The 11580-nt window shown below is 42.5% G+C and overlaps 1 protein-coding gene across 4 annotated transcripts in view; it reads left to right on the plus strand.

Moving 5' to 3' along the window:
- The window catches only part of EDEM3 (ER degradation enhancing alpha-mannosidase like protein 3), a 30513-nt gene extending 25247 nt beyond the window's left edge, over nucleotides 1-5266 (plus strand). For 2 of the 4 annotated variants that reach the window (XM_049809473.1, XM_049809475.1), the window contains 3 exons: nucleotides 401-586; nucleotides 1446-1493; nucleotides 2124-5266. In XM_049809473.1, coding sequence (XP_049665430.1) covers nucleotides 401-586; nucleotides 1446-1493; nucleotides 2124-2530 — 641 coding nt within the window. In that variant the 3' untranslated portion in view covers nucleotides 2531-5266. The remainder of the gene's footprint in view (nucleotides 1-400; nucleotides 587-1445; nucleotides 1494-2123) is intronic. The other 2 variants (XR_007507130.1, XM_049809474.1) reach the window with 2 other exon arrangements.
- The last annotated feature ends 6314 nt before the right edge of the window (nucleotides 5267-11580 follow it).

Below are 11580 nucleotides of genomic sequence, written 5' to 3' on the forward strand. Positions count from 1 at the left end.
TCTCTGAGATGACAGTACTCCAACACAGAAATTGTGCTTTCCGAAGATGAAGAGATGTTTTGGTTTTGTCTGGTTCTGTGCAGAAAGTGTAGCTAAACAAATTGGGATGGGTGATTGTCACTGTTTTTGCAGATTTAAAGTTGTTATTTTAAGGATCACTGAGTGTTGGAATAGTGCTGTCTACTAACTGCTGAGGAAGACGTGAGATACAAATGTTAAGGAAAACAAGTACACAAGTTGGCTTTTTGCTTTTTACAACCATCTTACTGTTTCCTGCCTGGGATCCTCTTAACTGACTGGGCAGTAGAAAGCTGCTCAAAAAGTCTGCTGAACTTCAGAATTGTAGTCTGTTTATCTAACAGGAGGCTTGCCGCTTTTCCTCTTGTGTGCCTCTGGCTAGATGACAATGAGGGAAGCAGTAGTGACACAGCTCCTCTCTTCCAAATGGCCGGTGATGGAAAAAACACAGATGATATCACAATTCCTATGCTCTTCCTCTTCAACAAAGAAGGAAACATTATACTGGATGCAATCCGGGAGTATGAGGCTGTGGAGGTGCTCCTTTCTGATAAAGCAAAAGACAGAGGTAAGCTCAGAGGTTATTTATCCAAATTTAGCTTCCATCTGTGCCGTGGCACAATGTGAAATGTACAATAGTGATTTCTACTGCTACCCAAAAGTGCATATGTGTTATTTGGTAGCTCTAGTTTTCTGTTCTTTGGCATTGGTATTATTTTTTTCATAAGAAAGCCATTATCTGAGATGTGTCGTTATCTGCTCCCCGCCCCAAGTTAACATTAACATCCAGAAATGCTGTTCATAAGGTAAATGTCAGTTTGACTAATGAGAAAATACAGCCTTTTTGGATTCCTTTTGAATCCTTTTTGTCATAATCGGCTTTGAAGTGGTGTCAGGAATAGCGTAAGTGTTTTCAGTGCCCTACATTGTAAATGCCTCTCTCTTATCAAGCTCCCCAGTGACATTCTGGAAAGAGACAACTGTTATAACTATTTTGCTTATCTAAGGAGAAGTGGTTATCATGAGAAATAAGCCTGCTGACCTCAGATATTTTGCAGTTTTTATTGTATAATACAGGGAAATTGCAAGCTAATACATTCCCAATTAAAATGTTTGTATATGGCAGAAAATTATAGGTTTTCCTTTTGTAAACCTTCCTCATAGCACTGCTTTGTCCAAGCAGAGTACGTAAGAACAAGTATCTCTAGTAAACCAGTGACAGCATTTATTTTCTGCACATTTGCAAAGGTGATAAGCCAAAAGCTACAATGTTGTTTCTTGATTGCTGCTTACAAATTCCTCCTGTTTATAACTATGGTTAAGCTGCTCTAACAAAATACTAAATACAAAAGATAGCTCTGCATTTGAGAATTTGTAATCCATATCTGCTTCTTCCCCCCTTCTCGTGCTTCCATTTGGAATCCCAGCAACAATCTTTAAAGGTAAAATGATTCCAAACTACATTATTGATAGCAGTAAGTATCCCGTGTTAAACATGGCGTATGCAGTTAAACTGCCTAGAAGTCCTGAAATATTAATGTCCTGTTCACTAGCTATAAACGTCAAACTCCAGAGAAATCTGCATGGTTAAATCGGACAGCTGTTGTAAAATTACAAGCTAAATCAGTACTTGAGATAATGTAGTTGCTTTGCGTGGGGATGTGATGAGGGAGGTTTTGGCTTTGGGTCTCTTTAATTCACAGTTCAGTAAACTTATGAAACTCTGTCACCCGCTTGCTTAGATGTGGGTTCTTGGTGGATCTGGGAGTGCTTTAAAATCCGGTATTGAAGTTCAGTGCACACAGTGGGTATTTGCTTAAGACTGAAGGATGGTAACTAGCACTGACCCAGAAGTCACTATTCAAGTTTGAGGAACCAAAATTAGTCTCACTATATTGTTTGCCCTCGTTTAAAATGTGTTTAAATGTCTTTCCGCTTCTTTCTCTGTAGAATATGTTCCTTTAACATTAAATTTTCATATCAATGGAAAGTCTGCACTTTCTTGAGGAAATAAGGCCAAGAGAAGTGACCTTGCTTTTGAAATACATAATAAAATTCTGCCTTCCTAGTTTTTTCAAAACTTTTTTTTCTCTCCCCTCTCAAAGACTTAGAAATGGAGAATATGGACCAGAATTTGTCTGAAAATGATTCTCATAAACAGAATGCAGAAGAAGCTACTTCAGCATCTCAGGATGTTGGTGCAGTCAGTGAGGAGCCTGAAGAAGGAGAAAGCTCTGATGTTACTGACCCTGATTCTTTATCTCCTGCTAATGCAGACAGTGACAGTGTTTCCATTTCAAATCAGGATTCCTATGTCCCTGGAACTGATGAGGCTGGTGCTCCGGAGCCAGCATGCACGCGAGGGGATAACCAGCCTCGGGAACAAAAGACTGAGGCAGAGTCAAATTCCAAAGTTAACTGGGATAATAAAGTCCAACCTATGGAATCCATATTAGCAGACTGGAATGAAGACATTGAAGCATTTGAAATGATGGAAAAGGATGAGCTATGACTTGTAATAATAACTTATTTGTTAGTAAACAAATGGAGAACTCTTTGGGTAGAAGTGAGGCCCTGATATCTGAGAACTAGAAAACATAATCAGTATTGTGATGAGCAACCAGGTTTCACCTGGAAATTACCACAGAAATCCAGCACACGCTCTTTGTATTGTTTTAATTTTTCCTGTTTAAAAATGGGAATGTGCAATTGAAGCATTTGTCTCGCTCCACTGCATGGTGCTGTAACCCAGGAGGCTCCTTCAGGGAACGAGCCTGACTTCTGCATTCCAGGCTCTGAGAGGTCACACTCCCTTGGTCTCTGGAAAGCAAAAGTTGAATGCAATTGGGTTAACATACCATGTAACGGTTATCGATGAGAGCACTTGAAGGCAGTAGGTCAGCCACTGTTCTGGTTGGAGCAAAGGTGCTCTTACACTGATTTCTACTGAGTTGAAAGCCTTCATTGATAGCAGCAGGTGAAATTGTTTCCAGTTGTCCTGTCTAAGAGACAGCTAGAAGCAGTTTGATTTTTGTCCTGACATATCATACTGAGACATAGCAGTGTTGCTCATCACTCCTTCCATCTGTTACCATGAAGAACGACCGTGATGACATGTGAGTGTTCCCTTCAGCTCTGCTTTCAACTAGAGAAACTGTATGAACCAAAGGCAATGTGTACTTTGTAAGCAGGTTCCATTAGGGAAACTAGGACAGCTTTGGGGTCTGCCAGATAAAGGTTTGTGGTGTGTTGTGAAAGTTAATGCTCAAGGTTAAGGTAAAGTGGACAAGGCAGATGTTGAGTTACAGGTATTTCTTTTGGCCTTCCAGGTTGAAAAACCTCAGTCTACCCCAAGATATGGAATCTAAACTGGCAATATTCTCTGAAAGGACACTAAACGGAACTAGATCAGTTATAACAAAATCTTCCTTTTTCTACAAGTTTGACTTCTAACAGCTTGACTTTGTTGTCATTCTTTTTATATGCAACTTCTATATGTGTGATACTTAAGGCAATGAGGCCAGTACCAATAGTGAAGTGCAACAGTTTTGGCTGTTGGGTCCATAGTTCAAAGTATAGTGGCGTGAACTGCGAGGATGACTGGTATGTTACTCTGGGCTTCGGGAGTTTGTTACAGGTAAGTGTGAGTCCCAATTTGTTATCCCTATTATGAAAAACATTATTTAAATAAAAATGGGGATGTTCAAACAACTGAGAGACATTTTGACTGTGTCCAAAGAAACTGCCAAAAACTAATTAACTTGATTTATATAAAACTGCTTTTAGTGAATTGTTGTTCAAAGAATTCTTTTATATTAAAGAGTAAATTAACACTGCCTATATGCTGCACCAGGCTAAAAATGAAGGTTTATATTCATCTTTACAATGGAAAGAAGAAAAAAAAAAAAAAAAGCAAGCCCCAATCTGAATTGCACCTTTCATTTAGCTGGTGAAATTATGCGTGCTGAATATGCAACTGTTAATTAGTACAGCCATACTGTATGTATTTATGTGTACTCCTGTACAGTGTGAATGGAGAAATCCCAGGCAAATGTTGTATACATATATACTTAATGACACTTGCTTTCAAGAGTATCAAAATGCACAGGCACCTTTTGAGAGCATGACAGTCAATCAGAATATTATCCATAAACTGAATGGTAACTTTAAATCACTAGAGTAGGCGGTAATTTTGAGGAGGAAATGAAGCGGTAGCGGAGTAGTGAATAAGTGTCCTTTTAAATAAATTAGCTTTTAAATGTAGTTGTAATTCCTTTGCACAAATAACTGTATGGAGGTTTGGACTGAATGAGTAGGACTTGAAGCAGCTGGGGTTTTTCAGTTGGGAATTCTTTTATTTATGTTTTTTGTTATGAGAGTTTCTTCATGCAAGGCATTTGATCATGGGAGCCTTTTAAGTGTCCTTCGTTACTTGGAGCCCCAGGCCGCACCCGAGAGATGCTGCACTCCCCTGGTAGTGCCCGGGCTTGAAGCGACGTGGCCAAGTACAGTCAGCTGCAGGATCAAAACCATCAGGTGCAGATCAAAAGTTTTCACTCTGATAATTCCTTTGATCTGTCAGTGCTTAGTGCCACAAAAGGAGCATTTTTGTTCCTTGCTCTTTGACATAGACTATATCTTCGTACTTGTTAGCTCTTTTGATGGAAATAGAATTATATTTATAGCTATAGGGGCCCTCTGGTCACTGTGTTAAGACTGTCAATATAGCAACTAAAGGTTTTGGTTTTTACTTGCAGAAAATTTAGGTGTAGATGTAAAATTTTATTAAAAGATTCACTTTCCTTGCCATCACCAGCTCATTTTAACTGTTTTTTCCACTTCTATTGCTAAAGCAGCAGACATTAGCTCTCCTTCTAAGGGATTTTGAGTGATCCCAGAACTCTGTATGGATTTGAAGCATCATTTTGGCGGTGGCCTACCTCAGATAACTGTTGCCTCCTTCCTATGGGTTTTTTTTTTTTGTTTCAGTTTGTTCTAAGTTACCTTTGAAACCATCGTGAGAGCCATAGCTTTGTTTACAGAACTGAATTGGGTAAGGTTGACCTTTGGGAAAGAGAACTAAATTGGGGGGGGGGGGCAGTTATATTCAGGTTATTCTTGTTTTGTATTTCCTTATGAGGAAACAGGCTTTAGTTTAACCTTTTCATATCATTCTGGAAATAATTCAATCTTCCGTCACTGTCATTGTAAAAAGCAAAAAGAATGTATTCATCAAAAAAAACCAAAACCTTCTGGAGAGGGGAGTAAGTGTTCTTCCCAAATTTCTAGAAGTCTGCTCCCTCCATGTAGAATATTGCTCATATATCATTAATCAGTAATTGCCTCTTTCTTTGTATAGTATTGTACATTTACTTGACTGGTATTGAACACTGAAGAATTCAGGAATCACAGCTGGAACTAGCACTTATTCCATGCCATGTAATTCAGATCAGCCAATTAATTTCTCATTTGATCTTAGAGCATTCTTCTTAATTGTTTACATTTATTGTTTCTTAATGAAGTTTCAAGATGAGCCCAGCTTTGGTTGTCCTCCTCCTGCTAGCGTACCTGAAGGCATAGCAGTGGGCATGAGTAAATGTATGTTGAGAGGTTAAAAATGGGACATCTTATGCATCAGTCAGAACATAGAAAACAAACAAACAAAACATTCTGTGAATGAAATATTGTATGTTCAGATTTTATAAGATTATTTTTTTTTTTAGCCAGCCCTCTTTACAGCCGTATATTTTCTTATAAAAGATGTCTAATAACAGGTGCTGTAACACTATTGTTGGGTTTTACTGTCTGGTGATAAGTGTATACAATATTTCTAAGGGCAACTATGTACTGTGATGTAAAAGTCTGGGCTAAAATGTATATAATCTATGTACATAATTGTGTACTTGATTATAATTGCTGATTGTAAAGAATTTAATAAAATGTAAATATTCTGGTCAAGCTGTGCTAAACTGCCACTAACTCCTGAACTGCCCAGCTGGCTCTCTTTGCCTTGATTTTTAGCAAGGCCTTTGGTAGTTGCACCAACACTGTCCCATGTCTTTATTAGCAACCTTAATGAGGCTCAGCATGTTCCTGGCTACCACCCTGGAGAAGCGGTCAGTGCCCCAGCAGGCAGCACTGCTACCCGGGGTCTTTGAAAGGCAGGAGAAGGCACTGCTGGGAATCTCGGAGAGTTCTGCATCTGGGAGGATTTAGCCCCATCTTTGGCTCTTGTAGGGCCCAGAAGCAGCTTTGCAGGAGCCAGGAGCAGGTTAAAGGCAGGGCCATGGTGCGTGCTGGCGATGAAGCAGGTGTGCAGTCTTGCTGCCACGATGCTGCAGAGGTGCACAGCCATGGGTAAAAGCGACAGACATGCTGCAGTGCAGGAAATTTGGAAATAAGGGGTAACTTTTTCCTGTGAGGGTGGTCAAACACTGAGATACTCTAAGTAATCAAAGCAACACCTGCAGTATAAAATTGAAAGTGGACTGGAAAGGCTCTCGGCAACCTCATCTGATTGGAATATTTCAACCTCTATTATTCGTTGATTTGAGCATTTATTTATTTGTTTTAAATCCATTTCTGCAGTGGGAATACAGATCCTCAAAAGTTCATTTGAAGTATGACTATTTCTGATCCTGTTTTCATTAGAATTGAAAAAATCCACAACAGCTCTCTCTTGGGCCTGATTGGGTAAGTCTCAGAGGAAACATACTTTGTCATCCCTCTTCTGTTATCGGCTGTTCTCTGACACCTGTACTCCTAATGGGCTTTTCCTCCACGGAAGTTAGGATTAAGAAAATAAAAGATGCAGGAGCCCTAAATTTAAGTCCTTGTTCAAGTGTTCAGCAGCTTTTATGACATCCATTAAGTAGAAACCATTACCAGCCTTGCCACTGAAGTGCTAAATTTCTTCAGCCTACTGTTACAGGAGCATCAGGACTTCAGGGACTGGAGTAGTTTGGAGCAAAGGCACCTTCTGCCTTCCTTAGCCCTTCCTTGAAGGGTCTTGAAGCTGGGGTACTCAAAAAAGCATTTTGGTCTGTGGGGTATATAACAACACACTTGAAGTCCTGTACGTTTCCTTTGCATCTATTTCTTTCGGGAGTAGTAGGTGTTCCTCAGATAGATGTCTGCTGTCTATTGACACTGCAATTGCATTGGCAGCTGCTGCCATACGTGCGGGCTCTGTGTTTCACTGGGGCTGGACAGACAAACAGGTCAGACAGTGCAGGGCACTGTGACTCAGAGCCAAGCAAACAGAAATATTCTCAGAACTCCAGCGCAAACCTGGGTCTTTGCAGAAAAGATTAAAATAATGGTAATAAATATATGATAATTAAATGTATTAAAATAAATAATGATAATACCACAAGGAAGCATGTGAAGAGGCAGAGATGGAAAGAGGTAAAGGGAGCAATTCTGCATAATCCTGGTCCTCTCAGGCAGGCAACACGCTCACCATGAGAAACCAGAGCCTGAGACCCCATGCAGGAGGGTTTAACCTGTTGCCCTCTGTTGCTGCTGGGGTCTCGTGGGTGGTGGATGGGGCTTGGGAGGTCGGAGCACAGCCACAAACAGCAGCAAAATGTCTCTTGTAACTGGGATAACAAGAGACCTTGGAGCAAACCCTCATCAAACTGCATTGCTTTTTATTGAAAAAAAACCAAACGAAACAAAAAAAAAAGGGGGCGTGGGGGACACACTGTCTCACAGGAATCAATATGTTCTCTCTTGGCAGTACCCTCCCACAGTCCTTGGAGGGCCTGGGTGTCTCTTTCCACATTCATCTCCACCACCTTGCTAGCTGTGATGCCCAGATGCTCTTTGGTGTAACAAGGAGTTGCCCTCCCATTGAAGATGGTCTCTGAAAAGGCAAAAATACTACACAAAATTAACAGCTAGGGTGCCTCCCAGCCCTGCCTCTCTCTGTATTTCCTTTATAACATGAAATCAGGAGTATTTCGGTAGTTATTCCTGGCTGTGAACACATTCCTGATGCTCCTGCCTGCAGGGACTCTCATTGCACGGATGCACGAAGTGTAAGGGAAGCACAGCAGCATTGGTACATCACACCTCCTACTAAACCTATCCTTAATAATTACTTTATGCCAATAGTTGCATTTGATGGGCCATTACTCCATTTTCACATTTCCACTTTCCAGTTAGGTCACCCAAAGCTGGAGAACTTCGGCGGCTCTGACCAAAATTCAGCCTCGGCTGCTGCTGCATGTCCCAAGATCCATCATTCACGTCAGCCTGAAGCTGCTGGTGCAGGAGTCCCATTTTCTTCCTAAGTGCTACATAAAAAGGTAATGTTAATAAACGTTTCCAGCTGGAATGGTCCTATAAAACACCATTTGCCTGGGAAAGTTCACCCAGGATGTTAAACCCCATTGAGGGCAAATTCATCTTTATTAATCCTTTGGTGGAGGGCACTGCGTGATGGCATGACACCAGGGCTGCTCCGACCGCAGAGGCATTTAAGCCAAAATCATGGAAAAAAAAGCAGGCGCAGTACTCGGTGGTACCCGCACGTGCTTTCGGGGAGCAGCGGGACCACCCCAGGACGGCTCAGCCGCCCCACTGGCTGCGACACCAGGACAGACCTGATGGCAGCAGTGCAGGGCAGAGAATAAGAAGAAATACAGAAAACCAGCGTTACCCAGCATTTCTCTGCCTTTGCGCCCTTCACCAGGCGCTGCCATCGCCTTCGCGGGCTGGGAAGGAGTTACTGGGTTTGGGGCACGACCCCTGGCTGAAAGAGGTGCTCGGAGGTTTGCCAGCGGAGCGGCAACGTGGGCGAGAAGAAATGATGAACAATTCAGAGCTGGTTGTACTGAATTTGATGCATTTTGGGATTTCTCTATAGACCTCTCCTCCTCGCGGGCGGCAGGGTGGTGACACAGTAAATGTTGATCATTAGACACGTGTGATCCCTCCCCGGCAAAAGTCCCTCCTCTGGCCCAACAGTCCTCACGCTCCGGTTTAAGAAAATCAGCAAAGGCAGCTTAGAAAGGCGTAAGGGAAAAAAAAGGCAAAAGATGTGCAGGAAAGGGCAAAAAGGCATTTCCGACACAGGCCGGCTCTCGCAGCTCTTTTATGTAACCAAGCATGTGGCTTTCCACGTTTATTTTAGGGTTTGACACGGGTTATCCGATTACCAGGCAGAGAGCATCTCTGTTAAATGATGTCAATCTTCACCGTACTGGCATTACAGCATCATAAAAAATTACATAGCTGCTATTTTGGGTAGCAGCTCTCTCCGACTCAGTGAATAAATGCATCTCCATATGACTCACTCTGGGGGATTATTAATAGACACAAAAGCAGAATGCCAAAAACCCGAGAATATCACTCAGTTATCACATGTAGCTTTCTAGTTTCTCACAGCAATCACACTTGAGAACTTTTTGTCTCAAAAAATTAATATTATATATATAGGGGGAACAAATTTTCTATTCAACTCATACCTTGAAGGCTTGGGCAGGGTTGGGGGGGAGAAAGTCTGCAGTGATGGAGGATGCTCGTTGCTCCAGCTCTGGGTGTGCAGGGTACCACACTCCAGCCCTGCATCGCACGCTGAGCTAACGCCCGGTCAGGACAACGCCTCCTGCTAACAGACCCGTTAAGGAGAGTCTGCCACTATTAACAAAGCTTGAAATAAAAGCTCGGGTCTCCTCATTTAAACGGAAACCATCCGGGACAGCAGAGCAGTGGGGAGGAAGCGAATTGTTCCGAGAGGAAAGAAATCGCACGCTTCCCCTTTTGCTGCGTGACGGCCATACCTGCGTGACAGATAAATTGGTGATAGGCAGCAACCGGCAAATAAAGATACGGACTCAAGCCTGGAACTCACCCCGCCTCGAGGCTGGCTTCTTCATTCAACCAGCTTTTCAGTAATCAGGGTCAAATTCATCAGTGAGGTCCTCTGTGCTGTCCCGGCCCTGCTGGCACACAAAACTGCTGCATTCAAACAGAGTCAGCTTTGATAATGGGGGCAAACCTTTAAAAAAAAAAAAAGACACTTTTCCCCTAAAATGTTCTGTTGGTGTTTGTGACACTGCTGAGACGCTGCCATGGGAGCAGGAATTGGGTGTTCATGAAGATGGCATTATAGCTGGCTTTTACAAAGCAGGTTCACAGTCTCACACATGTTTATGATGATGATGATGATGATGACTGTGCCATCTTCAAGCTCAAAGAGAGCATTCACCTGAATGTCAAAGAGATGAACTCGTTTGAATTCTACCAACTTTCACACTTCACAGTTCCCCTGTGCTGGGATTTGTTTCCCTTTGCCGAACACTATATCCACAACAGCACAATAGCTTTGGTATGAATTTTCACCCTTTCACCAACTTTTTTGATGTTTGACACCAAGGTTTGCTCCCCAACAGTAAAGCAAATAACATGCCCCTCCAAAGCCATCCCTGCATTCCTTGTCTCCTCTCCCCAGACATCTCCAGGATGAAACTACATATGTGAACATTTCAGCCTGAAAAAGGAGCTTTCCCCAGTGGTAGCAGGACCCAGAGCAGGGGCCAAAAGGCAGCAACGCTCCATCCTGCTTGCCACGGGGGGTGGCACATGGACACACACTTGCATTCACCCACTTATAGATGGTGTTGGCTTTATAAAATGTTCTTTAATGTTTGTTAGGTTAGAAAATTTAAGCTTACAGAGCTGATTATGCCAGGTATGTGGCTCCGTAAAGCCTGGTGCTCTTCATTGGTGGCAGGGAAGGGGTGATGAGCTCTACTGCTGGTCCTCACAGGCTGATATGATGTGGAGGTGAGGGAGGTTACCCCCACACTGGGCAGGTGGAGGCACCTGATGGGCCACCAGAGCTCAGGTTTGCTCTCGGTTTATAAAAGAAAGGGGAAATTGCCAATGTGGCAAGATGTGTTGTAAAATGTGAATATAAAACATGTATGTTGGATATGAAGCCTACGTGGCAGCATGGACTGTCATCCGAGAAGCAGCAACGCAAACCAAAGCTGTTGATGGGACAGAAATGCCAACAGCAACTGGAAATGACCCCTTTTAATTAAAGCTCATATTAAATTTGTTCCTTGGCAGATGCATACATTACCCAGCTGGAAGCCTCTCCTAGTCTGAAGATTTGGTGTGTCAGACAAGCCGATCTGGAGTTGAGTCATTGCTAACTCCAAAATCGAAGTGACAGGTAATCATTGTTTTATAGACTTGATAAAACTGAAATAGCTGAGAACTGAATATTTATCTTCAGTCTAATTTTCAGATGATGATGGCAATGTCTTCGGAACTTAAACAAGTCTCTCTGGTGCTTCATCTACCCATTCACTCTTGCCTACTAATTCAGACTTTAAAGTATGTGCTGTGCTTCATGGGCAGTGCCAGTCATCAGTTGGGCTCTGTTACAGCAATTAAAAGGCACGCTGCAAAAAAAATCATGCAATATTGCCGATCGCTGCCTCCTTTCTCTTACAGCCGTGGTTGCCATGTCTTGTGGCAGCACCATGCACAACTCCACTGGCTGCAGAGAAGGTCAGAGCCTGCCCGAGTGCGCACGGGGATGAT

This window comes from Accipiter gentilis, chromosome 8 (assembly GCF_929443795.1).
Source record: "Accipiter gentilis chromosome 8, bAccGen1.1, whole genome shotgun sequence".
NCBI lineage: Eukaryota > Metazoa > Chordata > Aves > Accipitriformes > Accipitridae > Astur > Astur gentilis.